This window comes from Brachyhypopomus gauderio, chromosome 15 (assembly GCF_052324685.1).
Source record: "Brachyhypopomus gauderio isolate BG-103 chromosome 15, BGAUD_0.2, whole genome shotgun sequence".
Taxonomy (NCBI): Eukaryota; Metazoa; Chordata; class Actinopteri; order Gymnotiformes; family Hypopomidae; genus Brachyhypopomus; species Brachyhypopomus gauderio.
This window is the reverse complement of record NC_135225.1, coordinates 4862326-4889516: the sequence shown is the minus strand read 5'-3', so window position 1 is coordinate 4889516 and position 27191 is coordinate 4862326. Positions and strand designations below refer to the sequence as shown.

Sequence of the window (27191 nt, the reverse complement as noted above, 5' to 3'; positions counted from 1 at the left end):
TTTATATGCCACCTAATCGGAGTCAGTACAGTATTTTGTCCAGCATCATAATTTAGTTGTGTGGTATTGTAATAAGTTGTGGAAATAGAAGAAAATGAAAAGAAAATATGAACAGACTGCAAAAGTTTGTTTGGCAAGCTTTACTGCAGAGTGTAATATTTTGTTAGTCATTTGTTTAAACTGCACTTATTTTACCCAAGAAACATAATAACTGCTCAAGAGTTAATGATGTGACTGTAATTGTCATCAGTGCTCTCATAGCGGGAGGGGGGGGGGGGGGGGGGTGGTGTCACTACCTAAGAACAGACACAGCTCAGGTAGCCGGATATTTTCCACCATTATGAAATATCAGCTTGATTGTACAGGAGAAAAGGTATGTGTGATTTGACCTGACTGGCGAGACCATTAGGCTTGGACAGGGGATTATATATTCCTCCCCATCCCCGTCTCCTCTGAGCGCGGGTCCCTGTGCTAACCGTGGCATCCTTCAGCTGTGAGGGATGCTCTTGGCTCAAAAGTTTATGGCGCTTCACACCACACATTACTGATGATACGCTCTGCTGTTACGAACACCATACGCTGTCTCTTCTCCTGCACATAGCCACAAAAGATAATGTACTTTTTAGTACCTTATCCATTTGCTAGAAATAATCATTCGAATCTTGGCTTATCCTTTATAGACGTCCCATACCTACGATATTTGGTTTAATAGCTGCATTATTTGCTAAATGAATAGTGTTAGTCCTTTTTTGATGAGGATGCGTAAAGCGATTTGTATTGGTAGTAATGCTTCATTTAGAACTGAATCTGCCTCTCTGACCATAATGTAGTTTCATCACTCCTTTAAGATTCCATGGCAACAAGAAGCATAATCTAACCGAACATCCATGATAAATAGCATATTGTAACCTTTTGTGGAGCTCATTAATTCCTTCTCTAACCTTGATAAGACCCCTAGATTCTGATCCAGAAAGGGGATTATATCAGTGTAATGATATACCATCCTAAAAATGTTCACATACATCAATCACATCATTAACAGAAGATATGTAGTGATGCGTCTGGATGTTGCATCAAGCACTTTTAGAAATATTTAATAAATGACACATTTTCCATGTGAGAAAAATATAACTTGTTATATAACTTTTGTTCATTTGTTTTTCAGGGTGTGTGTGGAATGATTAACTTCCCAATAGAGAAATTTTTTTCATGTTTTATCACATGATTATTGCATGTTTTATTGCACAACTACAAATTGTGACAACCATAGTTTGAAAAGTGTACTAACCTTTAGCTTTAAATTACTATAGCAATGATATAAAATAACATTAATAATAAAGCACATAATATCATACTAACAATGATGTTAAATTGTGGTAATAATAATAATATTAATAAATATTAATAACACTATTCAATATGTTATTCTTCAATTTATTTTAATATTCAAGCATTTTGTGGGAAAACTAAATCTTTGAGTTGGTTAAGGACAAGCACAAACACTTTTGACTGGGTTCTTGGTTACATGGCCTTGATCACATGTCTATTGATTAACCCAAGCGTGTGTGTGTGTGTGTGCGCGCGCATGAGAATGCCTGCATGTGTGTAAAACTGTGCAGACTGATGCTTGACAGGAATAATAGATGGGTTAATAATAGATGGGTTACCCAGTGGCGAAGCAGAACTTTGTCTTCACTTCCCTGCTCTTCACTGGGACATGAAAAGGTGTCATGTTCTCCTGCACACGTCCTGTACGTGGCTGTGGTCAAGATATCACACATACCAAGACAGACATGTCTGACTGCTACTGAATTTCCCTCGTCATCTGTTATTTCCACTTTGTCTCGGTATCTGGACTGTACAGAAAACTGGAAATTCACTGGACATTCACTCATACGATGTGAATTTTCCCCTCATTTGTTATTTAATAAGTCTCTCACTCTCTCTCCTCCTTTCACATTGTATAACTGCTCTATTCTTCAGCTTCTGTTAGGGCTTGGGTGTGTGTGTTGTGCTGTCCATCTGACTGGCGAGACCACTAGGCTTGGACAGGGGATTATATATTCGGCCCAAGCCCCGTCTCCTCTGAGCACGGGTCCCTGTGTTAACCGTGGCATCCTTCAGCTGTGAGGGATGCTCTTGGCTGGAAAGTTTATGGTGCTTCACCCCACGCATTACTGATGATACGCTCTGCTGTTACGAACACCATACGCCATCTCTTATCGCAGGTTACCTTCATGGAAACATTTTCATCACTCTCCACTCCCTGGAGTTGCTTGCCTGGAGTTCCACGCAGAAAATTGTACCCGCTTTGTTAGTCCAGAAAGTTCTGTCACATACTTTCCGACACTTATGGAAAGTCATTTTGATTCTTAGTGTGTTGTTCCTTCTGGTGAAGAGGACGCTTCCTGAGATGGGAGTGATGAAGCTGTCAGATATGTTATCTTTCTTTTATGTTGTTAAAAACTGGCACCTCGTGCCCCCTACGGAACTCCTCAAAATGATTTCTGAAAACAGGAAAAACATTGTTCGTGTGCCTTGCGGGAACTAACAGGCACCTATACAACAATCGTTTTATTGTTGAGCTCTCTTCCATTCATCTAGTTTGGAAATGAAAGGAAGACAAGTAAGAAAGGTAATCAGAAGAGCCCAGGAACCGAGAGGTTACACAGACCATGTCATTTCATAATATTGATGCAAAAAGAATGTTAAGAAATTGCTCAGTGAAATGCATCACTGAATCTCAGGCTACTTGTGTCCATGTTTGTCTGCATATGACATTTATGTGACATTTCAAATTAAACTGTGCCTTATTAAAATAATGAATGGTTGATGAACATATACAATATAGGGGTCAATTATTATTATGGAGTATTACAGATTCATTGAAACTCTAGGAGATCTTAACAATAAGGTCAAGTAGAGGCCTTCTGGTTTGTGCAAAAAGCTTTAAACTCTCAAAACACTGACTTTGTCCTTGGTTATTCAGTGTAGCTTTCATTTTGTTCAGGTGTGTTTGTGTTTAAGAGAGAGACAGAGATTATACAGAGAGAAAGAAGGACAGAAAGACAGAGAGCAGTGTTTTAAAGCTCTAACAGACTATAACAAACATTTTACATGTTTATATGAAGTAGTGATTGTAAAGTGCCACTTATGATTAACCTTTAACCTCAGAATCTTTGATTTAATGAAAATGTTACTAGAGATCCTGCCTCTGCTGTCTGCGTACTGGTTGAAGATCAATAGAAGATGAATGCATGAGTGTAATGTAGCGCAGACGCTACTGTTCACCAGCTCGGGTTCTACACTTCCAGGGTTACACCTCTGACATGTTGAAAGTGTTGCAAATGACCTGCTGTTTGAAGAATTTAGAATTGTTGATATACGTTATATATCCCACATTTACCAAAGGCAAACGTAAAAAAAGCCCTAGAGAGGAGACGTGTTTGTGAGACTGTTAACGAGCTGAAGACAGGGATGGTAGGAGATGGTGTTCCCCCTGTGCATCAAGAAGCAGTGCGCTAAGGCAAAGAACACCGGTCCTGTAGACTCAGTGTTTCTGACAGGACAAACGTCTGGAGAGGCACTCACGTGTGTGACGTGGGAGCGGGGCTCTGTGAGCGTGGGTCACGCGGACAGCTCAGAAGCCTTTAGTTCCCCGTCATCGTCTTTCCTCTGGGCTCCGGCGCCGTCGGGCTGGACCGAGAGCCTTGCAGGGAACGCTGGCTGCACGTGATGAATGCAAAAAGGTTCAGGACACAAGAGCAGGGAAGCAAAAGTAAAAGCCCTGCAATCACAATAACAGTCTTTACGTTACAGGCACACGCTCGCACAAGAACAGCGGCTCACTTTCCGCACCCAGATTTAACCAAACGCTACATTATGCTCTTTGAAGGGGCTGAAATTACGTAGTGTAAAAGCCACGGGCAGGAGTAAGAATTTCAAGCAAAAAAAATAAGTCACACGCATAGCTTCAAACGTGATCACGTTTTCTTAAATTCCAAAACATGTGGTGAGTAATATATTTCCGCAAAGCAAAGTGAACAGGGCCTTTTAGCGTTCTGAGCGAGCCAGGCCCGTAGAGAGTCAGTGCGACCAGTTTAACAGCTCAGATATCACCAGTGTACTGCATGCATGATCTCAAATGCAGTTTTGGCCCATTTATTCTGAAGAGACAGGACATCCTTGTAGGCCCTTATTCATGCTATGAAGGTGCAAATTATGATCCATTAGTCTGAGAAATGATAGTACGGCCTGCAGCACTCCTAAAGTTTAATTAATGCAGCACCTTATCAGACAATTGATGAGAATATACAGATTGCATTAGCATACTGGCTGGGTGGCACCACGGACAGGTTCAAATAAATAGACTGTGTAGGGCATCGCAGAGAAATTGCTGTGGCACTGAAATGGAAATAGAAGTGATTTTTGTAGAGTTGGCTCATTCCAGGAAAAAGTAAGGCACCATAAATTAGACCCAGTGAAGATCAGCATGCCTCTTGGAAAACAGCTTCAGAGAGCTTCTACTGTAAGTGCAACCCTTTGCATTATATTCTGATCATTGTCAAAATGTGTCCCATTCATCCCGAGTAACTCATTGTGGACGCTGCGAGCCAGAAATGAGCTCTGGATATGATTTGTGATCACTGGCCCCACTCCTCACATCATTATCAAACTGGGTATTTATTTAATCATTCAGCACAAATAATTATCACAGCACAATGACATTTTAGAGCCTCGTGATATTAACCTTTGAAATTTGGAGGAGGGAAATTCTGCCTGTTTTTTTCTTCTTCTGGGGGATATTTAATGCAATTATTAAAATGAGGGGTTTATGAACGTGCTTTTTAGAATCGTTGTATTTTTGTCTACTACATTCCAGAGTGCAGAGGTACAGAGGTAATGTCTACTCCACCCCAAAAACCACAAACCTTTAGTCCCCTAATGGCATTCCTTTGGGATAATGGTACCCTAGAGAAAAATTACAGGAGTTTTTAATATTTTGCAGCCTGTTACAGTATCTCACAGCTCTCAGAGTATACCCTAGACTAAGTATACCTAAGCAGCAGTTCTCATTTTCTGTTGGCAAAATAGTATTTTATTCCATTTAAATGTGCAACTGCTTCTTCAAAATATGGAATTAGTAATATCCATATAGCTGTAGCCACGTTGTATGGCAGTGAGGCAGCAGAATGGTACTAGCAATACAGGCCAGATGACATGCTGCTCTGTGGTTCTGCTGCTGCCATCCTGGAGCTGCTTGTGAGTGAACCATGTGTCAGAAGGGCATCTGAGGGCATCTGAGGGCATCTGGGGTCTCGGGCAGCATGAACTGCCCATCGTTCATGAAAAAGCTTGTGACCCACAGGCACCTGTTTCAGGAACGTTTCCCCTGAACTTATGGCATTACGCTGCCGTGAAGAACTGGCAGAGCGCTCGGTGGCTTCCCACAGTGCCGTGCGATATCCAGGTGAACCGGGAGCACTCGCACCATCTAAAGTTGCGCCTCCACTCGCTGCACCACCCGTGGGCTGATTCCCGGTGGCGGCGTTTGTAGGGGGGCAGCCGGGTGAAAGGCTGCAGGAGACATTCGCCAAGCTGCCGTTTTTCCACGGCGTGCGTAGAGAAGAACGTAGTGGCGAGGGGAGCGTAGAGGCCCAGATCTCTCTCGTCTTTCAGCAGATGTATTTTTAATGCTTCACCCACTCGGCGGTCGGGCCAAAGAAGCGCTCATCAACATTTTAGGGCCGTGACGTTTTGATGGAGCACAGTGCTTGCTGCAGGAGCCTCAGACGCACCCGCCTGCCAAGACGCGTGCTGCTCACAAACGTGCTCTTTCTGACACGAGTAGCACAATCAGGCTCACTGCAGGACTGCAAACACAAGGCAAATATCCTGACATATTTCATTCTCGGACAGAAAGCCCCTCTGCAATTGTGTTGTTATTATTATTTGGGGGACGTAACGAAGGATCATTGGACCTTGTAATTGCTGATGATGATGATCAGATTACATGGTAACACTACGTGAGATGGATATTATAATGGCTGTCACTAGTGATCTTACCCAAGTGGCGTTAACCTAAGCTCCACCTCATATTTCATGCACTTCATAATACTGTACAATAATATCTCCTTGCTTAGCTCAGCATTTGTTTATATTTAGGCCTGTTTGTGATGTTTGAGCCAAATTGACAGACTGATGGTCTCATAATTTCTAGTTAAGGTTTCTAGCAGCATGTGTTCGGACTCTAAGAGAAGGTGTCAGCTTTTAATTAGGGGTCACTGCTGAGGTCAAACACAACAAATAAAACAGACCTCCACTACGACTCCGAAAAGCGCTCGGTCTTGGCTACAAATATGTGAGCAGAGGCTGGTAGGCTGCCTTAAGCCTCTAGGGCTGAACCGTCTTCACACTTAGGCATTGTATTGTGGCTGGGGGGGGGATGGGGTTAGTAGTGTAAAGAGCCCATCTGCATAGCAAACAGATGAATCAGTGCCATTCGCGCGTGTTCCTACGTGAGTGCTGGCCCCTCTGAAGAGAACATTCTCTCAGAAAACCTCATCTGTGATTAAAACGCAGCGCGGGCTGGTGGCTCCACGGTGGTCAGGCTGCTCTCTCTATCTATCTGTGTCTGTCCATCTACCTCAGACTTTCTCTCTCACTTTCCCTCCTATCCAGCACAGAGCCCCGGCACTCGACAACTCTGTCTTTATTACAGAGAAAACCTTTATTCCTCAACCTGACAAAGAGAGCAGAGCACTCCAAAATGCACAAGTCTAAAAAATCACGGTGTAGAGGGGGGGATGGGGGGGGGGGGGGGTATACTCTTGTTTTCGACATTCACTGCACATAGTGTGGGGACAGCCTGACTAGATCTGTGCGTCAGCCTGAAGAGCATTACAGTGAGCTGGCTTAGACGTGTACAATCACACCGCGCAGACAGGAGCACATGCAGACAGATGGCAGAGGGAGGGATGATGTCACATCACAGATGAAGACAAGGCCCACACATCAGCGACCTGTACTAGCACTGCTGCACTGCAATACGATCACACACCCAACAACTGCTTATTCTAAAACACACGTATTTGTAGCTATAATCATTTTAATCTAGACCGGGAAACATATTCCATGATTACTAGAGTGAACACCTTGGGGACACCTGTCAGAGAGAATATGTTTACGTGTGTGTGTGTGTGTGTGTGTGTGTGTGTGTGTGTGTGTGTGTGTGTGTGTGTATTTATATCCCTTTTCCCTGCTCGCACTACACATAATAGACACACCACTCTATTATGCCAGCATCTTTATTACTTGGAAATATATCCCTTGGGGTTCAGGTCTCACTCTTCATAGTGATGTTCATCTGATATCCAGAAGTATCTGTCCTTTTGACCGCTAGCTGGGGTCCACATGAAAGCCTTCATTAAGTGAACCGCTGACAGTACATCAACAGCTGTAGCCAAAAAGCATACCTCAGTGCTCTTTGTCCTTAATAGACCCCTCAGGTTCAGAGGAGAGGGGGATGTAGTGTGTTTAATGTACAAGCGTACACTCAATACATGCACTCAGAAAAGATGACCACGCCGGTCAGGGTTCACCATTGGCCGAGCATGAAACAGCACGATTACGCAGAATCATTTACGCCTTTCATCTTTGAGCCACAACTAAAGTGCAGATCCTGCGTAGATGCATGAAAATAATCTAAACATACATTAAACATACAGATCTTACTGCAACTTTTGGAATAGTCATTTGGAATAGCCAAACTTTCAAATAACTTTAGATTAAAGTCTTAGGGTTCAGGATGGCTCAGGCAAATACTTTGAAAGTTCATACAAAAGTTTAATCATAATAAATTGATATGTTTTCCAAAGCAGACTTAACCACATGTGCATTTTCCCACACGTGCCTGAGGCTGGGTACTCTTTGATTACATCTATGGGGAAAAGACATTCCAAGAAAACTCATCTTAAAAATATATATTTGGGGATTCGGAATACTGATGCAAGCAGTCAATGTCGCTCTTTCTATATAAAGCACAGCAGCCAAGTGAACTTCATTTTACCTTTTTCAGTCCTCCCGGTTCTGAGTCCCACGTGGTTCTTTCTTGAGCAAAAATATGAGCAGTTTTCTTTCCATCTGATTGTATGACTCAGTCTTCTTGCTACTAGAATTATTTAAAGGGGTTACATACGAAGGGTAATAAATGAAATTATGTAAAAAAGTGGGTCATGTTAAAAAAGATACCAGCCTATTTTAAAGTAAGGGATACAAACCAAACCTTTAAATACTTTTAATATGAATGAGAAATGTTGCTGTACTCACTACCCTCACTTCATTATGTTCCAAGATTCTTCGCTTCTCATTTGCATCAACGCCTAATGACTTCTAATGCCACTTCGGCAGAAAACTCAAATATGAGCTGTGATGTGGTGGCTCCAGAGACGGGAGGGCCCCTGCCTAAATGGATCCTAGTGCGTGCCAGAGCTGCGATCTGAGCTACCACATCAACCAGTTAACTGCAGCGTTCCCCATTAGTTCCACATAAGATCAATTAGCTAACGGCTGTTCATCCCACAGCCTAATGTAGAGCTAATTGAAAGGTTCTGCCTGTTCCTGCCACATCGAGGACGTTCAGCAACAGAGGGCAACATCGTGTTCTGGCAGGACGTGGAGGAGAGGGTTCGATTCCTCTAATGGATCCATTGCTAATCAGCTCTGCACCTGTCTGGCTGTAGGCCACTTGTTGCAAGCATTACTTGTGCTTGATTCTCAGGCTGGTAGTTGGTAGTGCCAAACGTTCACCAGACATCTCACCCTGTGGTTCAAAACGTTCCTCTAAGATCTACACTTCATCAACTAGTGAAGCATCAGCATAACTCTCAATCCCAAAGTGTACTTGTGACATTTAAGCCTCTACTTTCAGTTGTATTAAAACTTTAATGTGAATGTATTTGATCAATGTAAATTAAGTCAAATTATTTACCCTTAAGGAATATGCCTGAAAATCATTTATTACGATTGCACATAGCACATACAGTCAATTAGAGATTCTGTGTATTGTTCTGTATTTTAATGTCACGCTTACAGCTAAACAATCGTTCAGCACTGGAATCTGAAAAACGGCTTTAATTGTGGAAGGAAAGCAGTAAAGGAAGTGTAACTCCCTTATAATATATTACTATTATATTAATACGTTCAAGCTGATCAGTTCCTTTAAAACCAATGGTTGTCTTAACATAAGACATCCGATAACATGCTGAACAACATTGACAAATGTTTTAACAAAGACAAATCTTTGCATAGTATTACTAACCAGCCATACTAACTAATTGCTTGCACTACTATTAGCTATACATGAGGTGAGAATGATGACATTTTAGGTAAAGCTGAATGAGTTGAATAAACTGTGTTCTGTTCGATGAGCTGTGACATTGTGTGCTGGTGTGTTTGCTCTCAGATGAAGTCTGCAGGGGTTGGAGATGCTGGTCTCTTCACAGAAAGCTACTGTAACATCTGCAATGCCCAGCTCATCTCTGAGTCACAGCGTGTGGCACACTACGAGGTGAGCTTACAACACACACACACGCGCGCGCGCGCGCACACACACACACACACACACACACACACACACACACACACACACACACACACACTACTCTTACTGCTTTTGTCCTCTCCTACCCAGTGTCCACACTTGTCACTCCTCCAGGCTATACTCTGACTTTCAAGTTTTCATTCAGCATTTAGCTCAGAGAAGTAAAAAAAGAATATAAATGCTAAAGAGGTCAAAGCCGTGATTGTTTTATGCTGCTGTATTACTTAGCACGACAGGCAACCCTTTATATTTAGCATTTTAAAACGAGTGTTGCCAAGTTCTGTTTTCCTCTGAAATAATGACATTTTTAAGCATGTACACACTGTGAGAGGATATTGCATCGATGAATGGCACACGACAGCGTGGATTTATGCATTAGTTTTAGGACACCTGGCAACCCTGCTGAGTTGGATTTTAATGAGATAAAAAATTGCAGAGAAAGTGAAATCACAGCATCTGTTATGTATTCACTAATGACAGTAGCAGACACCACAACACACACAGAAAACACATGAAGTCAGTGATGGACATTCACTTAAAAGCTGTACTTATCAATTCATCACCAGCGTCGCAGCAGTAATCAGCAGCGTAGATGACCTCTGATAAAACACGGCTGAATTGCTAAACGCTCACCTTGTGCGGTTCTCACAGCCCGCATTTAAAGGTGTAATGTAGTCCACCTCTCTCAAGACTCTCAACCTCAAAGTAATTTAATGAGTGACCATTAAAGAATCATCCTCGTACATTATTTACTCCACTCACTTAGCCCTCCCTGGACTACAAAGTATTCAATCAGTAGATTAACAGGCGAGCTAATGAGGACAAACCGTTAGCGTAAGAACCAGTGTAGCACAGAGAGCATCTCAGGGTAGCCGCCTGGCTCCGCACCATTTATTTACGAGGCAGCACCGACACGCAGGGCTCTATATTTAGTGATGCCATTTCTGGCTCTTCTGTCGGGGGCCTGTCATTCCTCGTCCAGAGTAAACATTCTCAGATAGCATATTATTCAAACGAGCACGGCTGATTTACTACGGCCTGCACCGGGGTCCGCTCACGCTCAAGCGTTGACCAGCGCGCCGACCGGCGGGGCTACCCGGGGTGGGCTAGCCGGACGCTCAGGAGAGTCCTTCCTGGTCTCCGCGTCCTTGAGAAGCTCAAGACTGACCAAACATACTCTGGCATCTGCTGCCTGAGCTGGAGTCTGCATTATTCAGCCGGTGTGTCTTACGTGGCACGGCAGCTCCCCGAGAAGACGGGCACAGGAACGGCAGGAACCGATGGCGTACGGGGATAGGTAACACACCAAGGGGTGCGTTACCGTGGAAACGATGGGGAGATCATAATATTTTGGTCATGCACACACTGATTTATTTATGGAGATATTGTTATGTTGCAGAATGTTGGAAGCGGTGAACCTTACACACACAGCCATGGATGAAAGCGGCGTTAAAGTGAAGTGGAGGGAGAGGCAGGCTTCGCAGAGTGGTAGTTAGAAGAAAACTGGGAGTTTGTGGAAGCCGCGTCTTGCTCCAGATCTTTAGATCTGTTCGTCAGGGATTTCAGACGCTATCTTTGGTCTCGCATCACTCCTTTCATTAGTCAGAGGAACTTTAATGGACTTTTAGATATTTGGTTCGGGGGAGGGCGGATTGCCTGATGCTACCTGAATGATACGCAGGCTGCTTCAGTCAGGTTCTCTGCGCTGTCTTTATTCCATAGGATCTGCTCTTCTGATGGTCATGTAGTCACTACATCATTCACTGTCTAACTTCTCTGTTTATACTGCGTAGTGCAGGGCACTCTGTAATTTCTTTAATCTCTCCGTTAGTCTTCCATAACAACAAAAACCTTCAACAAATATTAATCAGGTTATTAATTACCATTGTGGCACGCACATGCAAGCATGCACACGGATGCACACACACATGTACACACAGGCAGTCACTCACAGACACACATACAGACACTCACAGATGCACATACAGACACTCACAGACTCGCGTATACACCATGGGGAAATACCAGCTCTCCTTCTTTCTCTCCTTCATCCGTTCTCCAAAAGCAGAAACCAGGCCTCCCCCTCTCTCTTGCTCTTACAAATTTAATTAGCAGCGTTCATTTTATGTGATTTGACCTCAGGTTTGAGAGAGGACTATATAAAATGCATTACATCATTATGTTCATTAATAATCTTTTGAAGCATCCATAGTACTCATAAATATGAATAGTATCAATAAAATAGTAATGGCATGTGAAGAAAGAGATTAGAGAGAGCATCACTCTTCCTCTTGCTTGGCTCATGTGCTGTTGGGTACGAGTTGCCTCTCCCATCCTCTCTGCTGGGGCTCTCCACTGGGCCCAGTGTGATCCAGCCAGGCTGACACTCCCCACCCAACCCCCCCACCCTCCCTCCGAGCCAACCTGCACACAGCATCTTCCGATTCTCATCCATCACCTCCACCCCCTGCACACTGCCTGGGCTCTCTCTTTACCCACACTTTGCCTGACAGAGCAAAAATTTGTCATCTTGCAGAAATATGCAGACTGCATGCACAGTATCTCTGTGTATTCATTTACTAACTCCCTTTGTTTAGAACTAGTAGGTTTTACCCACCATCTCCATCTGTCTTGTACTCCTGAGGCCAAGATTATGTTGTTGTGAGCATTTTTTTCTCTTTGCTATTTGTAACTACTAGCACTTGATAACTATGGAAACTAAGCAACAAGATCTTGTACAAGATATAGTTAGTAAAGAATGTGATGCCCCCATAAGAAAAATTTAACATATCACACCAGATACAGATGCATACAACACCAGATACAGAGTCTCGGGGGTTTAATGTTTGCTAAATAAAACATAAGGTATATACACTAACCCTAACATGTGCATCTCTGAATCACAGCGTGTGGTACACTATGAGGTGAGCTTCCACATACCACACACATACACACACACACACACACACACACACACACACACACACACACACACACACACACACACACACACACAAACACTTACAAATAGCTGTTTATTTTTTTTACCATTCCAGCTGACACCCACAGGATGTTTTACCTTCCAGCTGAATTCAGAATCACTATTTTTCAAATCCACTCAACTATGAATGGACCAAACAAAACAAAAAAAAGTTGTCAGGAGCACATTGCCATCAAACAACATGGACACTTGTAATGTACAGTTTGCAAAGCAGACAGCTGTTTTATCCTAGAATCCCTTCAGAAGAATGTCACACAAGTCCACACTACTAGAATATGGCTGCCTCACACAGTAGCCTCAGATTTCTGAAACTTTTACCATGGCTTCCAAACTACACAATTCTTGCCCAGCGAAAGCTCTGTGAGCCTTGAATGTTCAAAGGGGGCAGTGCTGTCCAGTGCCAAAGCTGAGCCCTCCTGTCCAGCACGGATTTGAATAATTCGCTTCAGCAAGGACATTACTGTAGTGTGCAGGGCAGTTTACACCGTTGTGAGAAACCACTGTGTTTTTAGGGTTTTCATGAAGGGACTCTATGTCCAAACATAACTAGCAAAAAAAACAAATGTTTTACTCCTGAATCACCCTCCACTTACTCATTCTTACAAATCAAGTGATGCAATTATCAAGAAAATAATGAAGCTATAATGAAGAAGTGATCTTGTGAAAGTGATCATGTGAGAAGTGATCATGTGAGAAGTGATCCTGTAAGAAGTGATCGTGTGAGAAGTGATCGTGTGAGAAGTGATCCTGTAAGAAGTGATCGTGTGAGAAGTGATCATGTAAGTGATCGTGTGAGAAGTGATCCTGTGAGAAGTGATCGTGTGAGAAGTGATCCAATAAGAAGTGATCATGTGAGAAGTGATCGTGTGAGAAGTGATCCTGTGAGAAGTGATCCTGTGAGAAGTGATCCTATAAGAAGTGATCATGTGAGAAGTGATCCTATAAGAAGTGATCGTGTGAGAAGTGATCCTATAAGAAGTGATCCTGTGAGAAGTGATCCTATAAGAAGTGATCGTGTGAGAAGTGATCCTGTAAGAAGTGATCGTGTGAGAAGTGATCCTATAAGAAGTGATCGTGTGAGAAGTGATCCTATAAGAAGTGATCCTGTGAGAAGTGATCCTATAAGAAGTGATCCTGTGAGAAGTGATCCTGTGAGAAGTGATCGTGTGCAGTAACTTCAGCGGATACAGTGAGAGTTCACACGTGAGCTCCACTCTACATTTGCCTGCAGTCCCACTAAAACATTCTGCAAGTTTTCTACTGCTGGCTGTGCCACTGCAGCAGTGACTTCTTCTCGAGCCACTCTCTCACGCCGCAGGTTGAGAAGAAAGAACCCAGCAAAGTGTTCTCTCCCCAGTCTGAGAGAGCTGACACTGATAACCCACACATACACACCTTCCAGAATTAAATATCAAACATATTGCATATTAGCTACATTACATATTCAAGTCAAATTCATTTAAAAGCTGCAGCAGGGCACTGACAACCCTGCCTGGGTCTGAGCTGCTGTCTGCAGAGCTGATAGAGGATATCGCTGCTCACAGCCCACTACCTCCTCACCACCTGTGATACTGGACCGGCCGTCGCATCACCTTGCTGCTTTGCTACCTGGCATTAACAGGACAGACCTAAGCTGGGTAACAGTAACAATTCTTTGATAACCACATTTTTCAATTATATTAGCAACAGCAGGAAAATGCATTTATGTCTGGAAATTGCACCTCTCTGCAGAAAGGGCCATGCCAAACAAAAAGAACACAACTCATCCGGTGGACGGAGGTCTACACTCAGGCTTTCAAATTAAAATGTACATAAATATGAAATGAATTGAAGCTGTCGCATATCCCTACAGTATGGTTTAATATATTTCACTCACACACACACACACACACACACACACACACACACACACGCATGCAGACGAACACATGCGTCTACACGAACACAAAATAGACACACACACACACACACACACACACACACACACACACACACACACACACACACACACACACACACACTTTCATTAAATCCCACAGCATGTGTCTCCATTTCTCAGCTCTGCCATGCTGTCTAATGAAGGTTGCTAGCCTAAAGGATGCCTCTCCCAGAAGCACAGGACAGTAATATTAAATAAGAGCAGGAGTCTACCCAGTGAAATGAGTTGCTTGTGATAGAATAATGCCCCGAAGCAGATTATTACCTTAGTCCAGTAAGGTGGTCTTAGAAGGCTTTTGGGATCGGTGCCCCTGGCCCTCTTTGACTGTTTGAAACTGGAGGAGATTATAAACATGCTGAAAGTGAAGCAATCGCATGCATATTTCAAACTGCAAACACAATTGGCATCCTCAGTTTCCTATGAAATAATCAAAGTGTTTGGGTGGGTAACATAAACCTCCGAGCAATGGTTAATAATCAATGTGGACAAGGTGAAGGGACATCTAAAAGGCATCCATGACCAAGTTTGAAAGCAGACCTGCTACCAACACCTGATATGGACATGAATGGGTCTGGATGCTCTCCACTATCAAGCAAACCGACACGTGCAAAATGTCCGAGCACTGAAAAATATTGTTTGTTATTATTTGTTTGTTTATGGTGAGCACTAGTAAAGAAAATGACAAAGAAAAGTTAATAGTGTGCTTTGAGAATCCAGAGGATTCAGTTTTGATTAAAAAAGTCTAGTGGCATCATTTGTTTGTCATAGTGCAAACCAAGTCTAATTTAATGTGCACCAACATGCATGTATAGTAAATCACTGCCTGACATTTACAGTTCATGAAGTTAATAGCTAACTGCAACATTCAGAAAGAAGATGCTATGACTTCTAGAGACGTAAGGGAAACTATCAATGGTTTGGACATATAAATAGCACAGTTCACATGGTGTATATTCAGAGATCCTTTCTATTTTAACAGAAGGCTCAGTAAGCATGATTCAGTTTAACATAGCGCTGGTGATTTTGTGCTGTAAATGGAAACACTATGAAACACCACTCTGATAGTATCATACTGGTAGAGCCTAACGTTTGATTACCTATCATGTATAACTATAAACTGTATGAATACTGCTGAATATTCAGTAAACAAATCTGCCATACTCAATCAGCAATATTACTTTTAGCTTGTATGACAAAATAATTTAATGATTGTCTATTTATATGCCTAAAAGAATTAAGAAGGCTTAACTTATCCATTTATCTTCTAACAGAGCAAGAAACATGCCAACAAAGTCCGATTGTTCTACATGCTTCACCCAGAGGACGGTGGCCCACCCTCTAAAAGACTGAGGCCAGACAACCCGGTATGTAAAACTTCAGTGTTTGTAGCTCTGTTTTGTTCACACACCCTCCATCAGTAAATGTTACCCAATCAGCAAAGAGCCGATTGGAGGACATCTTCCTGGGATGGATCCGATTGGCCTGATTTGATCTGATATGAATGCGGATTGGTCAAGCTACTGGATCCCCCTCCTCACTAGAAATGCTTGCTTGAGAATTAAGTACTGTGTGGGGAGTGCTGCTTGTTTATGGTGTGTGGGTGTCTTTCATGAGTACGTGGAAGACACCCACACATTTAGCCAACATCGTGTGGATCCACAGAAATGACATGACAAAAAAAAAACCCCAGCAACATTTACATTCCATTAAATTAAAGTAACATGGCGGAATATGGCTGTGCAGTGATGTAACTGCAGTGGCAGTGATGCCATCTGCCTTTTAGCCCTGAAGAGGACTTGTGGTGATGTAGTAACCACTGCTCTTTGGTCTGCAGAAAGTCAAACGTGTTGGCTGTAGTGAGGGCCGTCATACCTAGCAGTGCTGAGATGATGTCTTGTGAATGTACAGGTTCATTTCTCTGATCTGTGACAGATATCTGGGACTGCTCTGATCCCAAGGTTCTGACCGGCAGTGACCTTGTGTGTGTGTGTGTGTGTGTGTGAGAGAGAGAGAAAGAGAGAGAGAGAGACAGAGAGAGAGACAGAGAGAGAGACAGAGAAACTATGTGGATGTACAATTGCCAAATAAAGCTGTCCTCTTGCCCTGGGGGACACTGGTAAAGCTCAGGCTGCAGACTGAGGTAGACAAGCTTGAAACTTCTAGCGCCACAAAAAGAGTTAACACCTATACCCATTTATAACCCCTATATAACCCCTCTATTTAACCCCTATATAACCTCTATACCCCTATATAACCCCTATACCCCTATATAATCCTAATCCCTATACCCCTATTTAACCCCTATGCCATGTTGCTCCTGTACTGCAAGACAGAAACATGAAATTAACAACAGATTATAACACAGGTGTAGCATATAATTTTTTGTACTAGTTATATTCGTGTTCCAAAATTGCACGTGTCTAATCCATTCATTTCATGCTATTGTACTTTTCGACTTGTGTAAATAATACATTAGCTCTGTGCAGGTGCTTTGATGTAAACCACCTCTATACTTCTGAGTATATCTCAGGCTGGCTGTTTATGAGCTGTATGTCTACAACATGGTATTTTTACTTGGTGTGAAATATCCACTGAAGTCTGTCACAGTTCCGAGGGAGGTTTGTTTGTACGTTCCGAGGTTTGGCTAACTTGTCTTTCATTCTCTCTTCTCAATGCAAAAATACTAACATCTTAAAACAAAAGAGGCTGTCTGGATCTTTGTGGACTCTGAATTAAATGGTGATTAATACCTGCTATTCAGAATGCGTGGAAACAAATTGGAAATGCTAAAAGTGTGAGGGTGAAGGAGGGTCTCTGTGGTGGGGAGGGGATGGCAGGAGAGGCCCAGGCGGTTCTGTCCAGAACACCATCTCTGTGGTGGGGAGGGGATGGCAGGAGAGGCCCAGGCGGTTCTGTCCAGAACACCATCTCTGTGGTGGGGAGGGGATGGCAGGAGAGGCCCAGGCGGTTCTGTCCAGAACACCATCTCTGTGGTGGGGAGGGGATGGCAGGAGAGGCCCAAGCGGTTCTGTCCAGAACACCATCTCTGTGGTGGGGAGGGGATGGCAGGAGAGGCCCAGGCGGTTCTGTCCAGAACACCATCTCTGTGGTGGGGAGGGGATGGCAGGAGAGGCCCAGGCGGTTCTGTCCAGAACACCATCTCTGTGGTGGGGAGGGGATGGCAGGAGAGGCCCAGGCGGTTCTGTCCAGAACACCATCTCTGTGGTGGGGAGGGGATGGCAGGAGAGGCCCAGGCGGTTCTGTCCAGAACACCATCTCTGTGGTGGGGAGGGGATGGCAGGAGAGGCCCAAGCGGTTCTGTCCAGAACACCATCTCTGTGGTGGGGAGGGGATGGCAGGAGAGGCCCAAGCGGTTCTGTCCAGAACACCATCTCTGGCTACAGCATGAAGAACCAAGTCACACCTTCTGGTTTTCGCCAGAAAACACACACACACCTCTGCACACACATCATCCAGGGCTGTTACCTGTACACCAGTGCAGTGATTGGACAATGACATAATTTTGATTGTTTGGGCTTTGTTTTGAAATTAAACTACTACCATATGATCTACTGTTCATCTTAGTCAAGGGTTCACAACACTTGCCCTCAGACCCAGTGGACTGAATACTTCAAGTTTAACCTGCTTAAAGTTTAAACCTAAAATTGAAGGTCTGGATCTGGAGAACTCTTATGGTCTGGTGGTTAGGGAACCGGTCTTGTGAACAGAGGGTTGTGGGTTTGATTCCCAGGCCTGTGGCCATGACTGAGGTGCCCTTGAGCAAGGGACCTAACACCAACCGCTCCCTGGGCACAGGGCTAGGGCTGCCCACTGCTCTAGGGCTGCCCCCTAGTAATCATCTAGTGTTTGTGTCACTGTACTGTAACTGTAGTGTGAGTTATCGCTGCAAAGATACGGAGGACACATTTCAATTACAAATACGGCACATTTACATACAAACAGCATAAGACATTTTACCAGGTTTCCAAAACTCTGCAGAATCTATTAACAAAAGGCCTGTGCGTCTCTTGTGGATGAGCCAAGATAGGAGTTAACACTCTCGCATTAAAGATGACATTCTGATATTTATCAGTCAATCTTGCAAATCCAAAGCATAAGAGTAAGATCCAAAACAAAACAAAAAAAATCTGTGTCAAAGTCCAATTACCTGTGGACTGTACTGGAAGTCCCAAAGCTCGTGTAATTACTGTCAGTCTATAAAGGCTGAGGTTGCAAGGGGGACAGGGCACATGCACTGGCCTGTGAAACAATTCAGCTAATAATAGGGAGTCCATGGAGGAATGTCCTCAGCTCCAGTCAGATCTACTGTGAGCCTGTGTGCTCCTAAATAGCTCATTAGAGCACTGTTTATGAATAGTTCTGCCAGGGACTAGACAGCGCTCAGTCAGGCCTGCGTGAACGCCTATTACCAAACTCTCCATCCCCGAGGAGGCACCAGCACCGCAGAGATGTTACTAATCAGACTCCATACCAGAGAAGGAAGAGCACCTTCACTCCAAATGCCTGCAAGCATCATGAACAGCAGAGAGAAACCAGCATCCTCCACTGAACAGAAATTGTAGGTCATAATGCACAGCTCGTCTGGGATTTATAAAAAGCCCCATGCCCAAAAATCAATCTGTGTGATCTTGGGCAAATTTACCTGCACTGCTAGCTGTGTGGAACTGGGAGTGAGGATGAGGCATGTCATCAACACCACCTCTCATCCTCACCATGATCCACCATCAACACCACCTCTCATCCTCACCATGATCCACCATCAACACCACCTCTCATCCTCACCATGATCCACTACCATCAACACCATATATCATCCTCACCATGATCCACCATCAACACCACCTCTCATCCTCACCATGATCCACCATCAACACCACCTCTCATCCTCACCATGATCCACTACAATCAACACCACCTCTCATCCTCACCATGATCCACTACAATCAACACCACCTCTCATCCTCACCATGATCCACCATCAACACCACCTCTCATCCTCACCATGATCCACCATCAACACCACCTCTTATCCTCACCATGATCCACCATCAACACCACCTCTTATCCTCACCATGATCCACCATCAACACCACCTCTCATCCTCACCATGATCCACCATCAACACCACCTCTCATCCTCACCATGATCCACTACCATCAACACCACCTCTCATCCTCACCATGATCCACTACCATTAACACCATATATCATCCTCACCATGATCCACCATCAACACCACCTTCAATTCTCACCATGATCCACTACCATCAACACCACCTCCAATCTTCACCATGATCCACCATCAACACCACCTTCAATCCTCACCATGATCCACCATCAACACCACCTCTCATCCTCACCATGATCCACCATCAACACCACCTCTCATCCTCACCATGATCCACCATCAACACCACCTCTCATCCTCACCATGATCCACCATCAACACCACCTCTCATCCTCACCATGATCCACTACCATCAACACCATATATCATCCTCACCATGATCCACCATCAACACCACCTTCAATTCTCACCATGATCCACTACCATCAACACCACCTCTCATCCTCACCATGATCCACCATCAACACCACCTCTCATCCTCACCATGATCCACTACCATCAACACCATATATCATCCTCACCATGATCCACCATCAACACCACCTTCAATCCTCACCATGATCCACCATCAACACCACCTCTCATCCTCACCATGATCCACTACCATCAACACCACCTCTCATCCTCACCATGATCCACTACCATCAACACCATATATCATCCTCACCATGATCCACCATCAACACCACCTTCAATTCTCACCATGATCCACTACCATCAACACCACCTCCAATCTTCACCATGATCCACCATCAACACCACCTTCAATCCTCACCATGATCCACCATCAACACCACCTCTCATCCTCACCATGATCCACCATCAACACCACCTCTCATCCTCACCATGATCCACCATCAACACCACCTCTCATCCTCACCATGATCCACTACCATCAACACCATATATCATCCTCACCATGATCCACCATCAACACCACCTCTCATCCTCACCATGATCCACTACCATCAACACCATATATCATCCTCACCATGATCCACCATCAACACCACCTTCAATTCTCACCATGATCCACTACCATCAACACCACCTCCAATCTTCACCATGATCCACCATCAACACCACCTCTCATCCTCACCATGATCCACTACCATCAACACCATATATCATCCTCACCATGATCCACCATCAACACCACCTTCAATCCTCACCATGATCCACTACCATCAACACCACCTCTCATCCTCACCATGATCCACCATCAACACCACCTCTCATCCTCACCATGATCCACTACCATCAACACCACCTCCAATCTTCACCATGATCCACTACCATCAACATCACCTTCAATCTTCACCATGATCCACCATCAACACCACCTTCAATCCTCACCATGATCCACCATCAACACCACCTCTCATCCTCACCATGATCCACCATCAACACCACCTTCAATCCTCACCATGATCACTACCATCAACACCACCTCTCATCCTCACCATGATCCACTACCATCAACACCACCTCTCATCCTCACCATGATCCACTACCATCAACACCACCTCTCATCCTCACCATGATCCACTACCATCAACACCACCTCCAATCCTCACTATGATCCACCATCAACACCACCTTCAATCCTCACTATGATCCACTATCAACACCACCTTGAATCCTCACTATGATCCACCATCAACACCACCTTCAATCCTCACTATGATCCACCATCAACACCACCTTCAATCCTCACTACGATCCACCATCAACACCACCTTCAATCCTCACCATGATCTACTACCATCAACACCACCTCTCATCCTCACCATGATCCACCATCAACACCACCTCTCATCCTCACCATGATCCACCATCAACACCACCTCTCATCCTCACCATGATCCACTACCATCAACACCACCTCTTATCCTCACCATGATCCACCATCAACACCACCTTTAATCCTCACCATGATCCACTACCATCAACACCACCTCTTATCCTCACCATGATCTACCATCAACACCACCTTCAATCCTCACCATGATCCACTACCATCAACACCACCTCTCATCCTCACCATGATCCACCATCAACACCACCTCTCATCCTCACCATGATCCACTACCATCAACACTACCTCTCATCCTCACCATGATCCACTACCATCAACACCACCTCTCATCCTCACCATGATCCACCATCAACACCACCTCTTATCCTCACCATGATCCACTACCATCAACACCACCTCTCATCCTCACCATGATCCACCATCAACACCACCTCTCAACCTCACCATGATCCACTACCATCAACACCACCTCTTATCCTCACCATGATCCACCATCAACACCACCTCTCATCCTCACCATGATCCACCATCAACACCACCTCTTATCCTCACCATGATCCACCATCAACACCACCTCTCATCCTCACCATGATCCACCATCAACACCACCTCTCATCCTCACCATGATCCACCATCAACACCACCTTCAATCCTCACCATGATCCACTACCATCAGCAGCTTCTATTTCACAGCACATCCTTACACACAGCCCCGGCGTAAGAATAACATTTGTTGAACGTGCTTTCCACCATCTCTGTCGGGGGTCAACATGTTGGTTGTCCGTTAAAAGTGATCAAATCATGTGATTTTAAATCATGTAATGTCCACAATTCACCTTATAATAAGCTGCTCTGGCAGTTCTATTAACATAAATCACTCAAATCACAGACAGGAACCAACCAATGGAACTGGTTGGTTAGCAACAGTGAATGTTTAATAACCAAAGAATTTTCGTTATGGAAAACAGAATGCATCTTATTTGTTTATTTGCATAATTTATTTGCACAGAATATTCCAGCCAATCCTGTGTTTTGTATCACGATGGCACAAATGAGCACTGTGTGATATTTCACTGTGTGAAAGTGTGATATTGCATATACACTATCCACACATTCATTTTGTGACGTTACTGGATAATACCAGTACATAACAGTCCAACATAATGCGACCAAGTTTCTGCCTACCTCCAAGCTTAGCTGTCAAAGGTTTGCTTGTTGGATGCAAATTTAAGGTCAAATAAATTAAGTTCAAATTAGCATTTTGCTAATGACATTATTCTAATTACAATACGTTTTTGTTTTCATTTTAACTATTAGCCTAAATATAGGTAGGCTATCGTTTTCTACTTCCAATCGGGCTTCCGCGGTGGAGCTTGGGGTCATCTCAGTCCTCCTCAGTGCCATCCAAACAACTCTTTTATCGGCCGATTTGCTCCAGCATGCCAACATGAGCGCTGCCTCGTGCTAACGGCAGCATGGACTGAGGAGATTGAACGCACACAAGCCTCAGTGAAATCACAGGCCCTCTTTTAAAAAGTAACACAAAGTCAGAATGGAACAGAAGAAAAATGGATCGGGAAAGCCCACAGAGATAAAAAATGTGACCGTTTGTGTGTGTGTCTGTGTGTGCGTGTCGTGCACTCTTTCCGTCATGCAGTGTGATTTGAGTGCCGCTGATATGCTGAAATGAGTCTGAGCAGCTGGAGGGACAGTGTTTGCTCTACTACATTCTTTAAATCTGTATTTTTATTTGCCTCTTTAAATGGGGGGAATTAGTGCCTCTGTCTGCTTCCCTCTTCCGTGTGCCGTTTATTTTTAGCCATGTTTTCACACCCCTCCAAACAGCAGAATGCGAGTGCTGAAAGAAGATAAACAGGCTTTTAATTAAAAGCTCTTTGTTAAGAACAGGGCAGGAGTCGATGCTGTCACAGCCTTCATACCCCTGTAAACGGACACACCCTTTTTATTATTCACAAAATAGGTCACGTGCAAATGAGAATGCCACAGGTGTCTGTGACGGGGCCCGAGACAGAAACATCACCATATGACAGAATGGAGACAGAAATGAGAATGCAGTCAAAATTGTGCCTACTCTCTTAGCAAGCTCCATAAGTAATGAGTTGTCACTTGTTCAAATGTCACTCTTACTGCTGTCAAAAAATATTTTGCATTAAGCTGAAGTTCTTCACGTCAAAGCTCACACATACAAAAACATTTTTGTCTTTTCAATGTTTTGTTTTCATTTTTTGATGTTGATTGCCTCGGTACTGGGATAACTTGTCTAAGAAAAGCTGTTGTATTCAGCTCCATTACATTAGAGATGCGTAGAAGAATCTTTCTGACCTCATTTCCTGATTACAGTGATTACTCTATTCCACAAGCTTGGGGCCTGCAGGGCTTGACTAGAACACCACAGGAGGCCAGAACTGTAACGTGCTAAAAAAGACACGCAGCAGAGCGCCCAGAGGGAACAGGGCGTGCAGTGATGGAGAACTCGAGCTCCGTTGGTGCTGTCTCTTGGGGGGGCCACTGTTCCCATCACATCCTTGGAATTACAAAGCTTTAGGAAGCTCAGCCTGTTATCTTTATGTTCTTACAGTGTGGAAAACACATGTACACGTGGACATACACACTCACGTCCTTAATTAGCTGCATTTGTTTAGGAGAAATGCCTCACAGCTCTAAAGTGTTGTACATCCCATTTGTGCCAGATGCTCAACATCTGGTCAGTTTCTAACCAATCAAAAGATGCTGAGACACTCGTACACCACGTGATGCCGACCACCGAGTCAGGATCACTGTTGCATTGAGCACGGTGATGAAGAGAGCGTAGGTTGTCTGTCTATGGCAATGTTCAGGCTACAGTGTGTAATGGTACACATATAAAATACATGGAGTACTGTGGCCAGTGAGCACAGATGACAGATAAGACTGCTAATAAAGCTGGTTGTAAGTGCGTACTATGCATGGTACACAGTTATGCCAAACTTGTGGCTAAGTCAGAATTGTTCAAATGAATAGGCATTTATTATCATTCTTGAAACAGAAGAAACATAGCTTCACATGAGAAACGCTTTCCTCTCCATTGTGTCAGCACACCACACGCACACACGCGAACACACATTCTCCCACACTCAGCACTCGGCCCGAGTTACAACGGAGAGGAACGCAGACAGCCTGTGGCTCTTGAGCGAGCCGGCGCACTCAAACAGACCAGCCACTCGCCGTGTCATCACGGAGATGGTGGGAGATGTTTCCCTCTGTAGCTCCACCTCTGGTCTACTCCCCTATAAACAAGCAATCAGACCCCACTGCCCACAATCAGGTCAGAAACTCCAAGAACACAACTAGGCCAGGAAGTTTGGGCTTCGCTATCCCAAGCTGGCTGTGAACCTCAGAACTTCACTCCAGTTCTTGTTAGCAGCTTTAACCAGACCTGATATGCACCATAGTATCTCCAACATGCTTTGCCTTTGTAGAGTTCAGTGACTCTCCGTGGCGCTAATCTTCATTTCAGTGTGCAATGAAGGAAGATAAAGTAAAAGAAATTGAATTGCAATGAAGTAAAATAAATTATTGAAAGGGCACTTGAGTCAAAAGAAACTGTTCAAGGAGCTGACGCAGCTCCAGCCTCTGAGGGCAGAGCAGGTGCAGGGTGGAGGGTCTCAGACGGCAAACGCTGCCCGTGCAGAGGGGAGTGGTGCAGGACGCCGACGTGATGCAAGCAACAAAGCAGAGAAGACCTGCCACGACCAAGACCTGCCACGGCCAAGACCTGCCGATACCAACAAATATATCGCAATAGGCGCGAGGGGAGTATGAATGAAACTGTTGCCCTTAGGGGGGACTGCAGAAGAAGAAAATACAACTACGGCATCTCTTCACCCATCAGGCGGGGAGTAATGGCAGACACGGTGAGGAAGGGGCCTCAGAGAAACAGAAGAGGCTTGTGGGAAAAAGGGGTGGCTGCAAACAACTTAACACCCTGCAGTAGAAGCACAGGCTCTGGGAAAGTGACGCGCTAGCTGACGCCTTTCAATTTTAAGCCGTATGTATTGGATCTCTCCTAAGCTCTGTTCTGACATCTCCATTTTAGGGAAGAGGTGTAGAAGCAGAGCAAGAAAAGGTGGGTGTGAATATTCTGGCATAGAAGAGCATGAAAACTCTCCGAGTACCAGACAAACTTATAAGTCGGAAATATCTTTCACAACAAAGAAAGCTGCTTCCCTGTGGATTTCTGGACAGAATTTTTGCAGAGGTTTCCGTTTGGTCGGATTATGTAACCGATGCAAGGGAATCTCTACTACTTTCCAGCTTAAGTTTTTGCATCTTAACTTTGAGGAAAGTCTCATGCATTTGTCCCTGAAGTGTTACCGACATAACCTCTTTGAGAACGATCCTACTACCTCCTCCTGGCCTAGGTGTTCTGCTTACCACACTGTAATGCCAGGAATTTCTAGATTTTAATGTATATCAGGACTTTAATTAATCAAATTTTCGGTATCCGATGTTTCTCATGTATTATTTAATCCCGTGTCCTCGATGTGAACTCTCTTATACTCCTAATCTATTCGATCTTCTTGCTTCACAGACTGTGGTTAGAATACTATATATGCTTTGCAGACTGTGGATAGACTGTGGTTAGAATCGTACAGTGCTTCATGTACCACATCTGCCCATCAATACTACAGCACCAGCTATTTCCTACATCAACGTATATCATTTTCTGCATCAGGCGTTTCTCATATATTATTTCATCCTGTAGCCTCAATTTGAACTCTCATCCTTTCAATCTCAGTTGCATTTCACAGACAGTGGTTAGAGCGTGGCAGTCTATGACCTAACCAGGAAAAGGAAACCATGGTGTATCACTACCTTCTTATTCAGTTTACATTGGCTTCCTGTTATGCTTTGCATTGATTACAAAGTCTTACTTATGACTTTTAAAGCGTATTGCTCTTTCTAATACTGATACTAAACCTTTTGATATTGCTCCTAACTCATGAGTATTTTTTTTATTCAGATCACAAACTTTCTTCTCTATGCTGGTCTGTTCTGTCATTTATTATATTCTCCATCATTTGTAGAGTTGTCTGACGTCGTTATTGTCCTTTATTGTTGTGATACGTACTTTGTTCTTTAGACACTTTTGGAATGACAATACACACAAACAGACGTTATAGATAATCATTAATGCTCCTGCATACAGCAGTGTGGTCAAGGCCCATGGGATGCATTATCAATTACAGCTCACAAGCTGTAGCGTGTTCCTGAAGCGTCTGTCAGCCCAAAAAATGTGAGTTGCTTAGGTTTCTGGGGTTTTAGGTTTCTTCTTCCCACGTTATTTCGGCAAGATACAGATGTATAGGAGGGAGAATGCTAGTGTGGACACATCCTTGGAGTCCTGTGCTTAACAGTAACTGGCTCTGCTGTCTTGGTAACGGATGGTGAGCAGCAGCACAGCGTGGAGATGTAGGCCATCAGAGGAGCCGATTCCTGACACCGCTTTGCATCCGAGCTGATTTATGCTGATCTCTTTTTCTCACCATTTTCTCAGCGTGTATGTTGTGGGCCAGTTCTGAGCAAAGTGGAGGTGTGGGCAAAGTTCCAGGATGCAGACTGTTTTAGAACTGATAGTGTCCCAGTAATCCACTGTCCCTTCTCTGGAGGATGTGTGGTGGA

At 44.1% G+C, this 27191-nt stretch overlaps 1 protein-coding gene across 1 annotated transcript in view; it reads left to right on the top strand.

Moving 5' to 3' along the window:
• Positions 1-27191, top strand: part of LOC143476975 (zinc finger matrin-type protein 4) — a 54544-nt gene that overhangs the window by 1021 nt on the left and 26332 nt on the right. Inside the window, exons 2-3 of the mRNA XM_076975400.1 lie at positions 9464-9568; positions 15813-15905. Of these exons, the coding sequence (XP_076831515.1) occupies positions 9464-9568; positions 15813-15905 (198 nt within the window). The remainder of the gene's footprint in view (positions 1-9463; positions 9569-15812; positions 15906-27191) is intronic.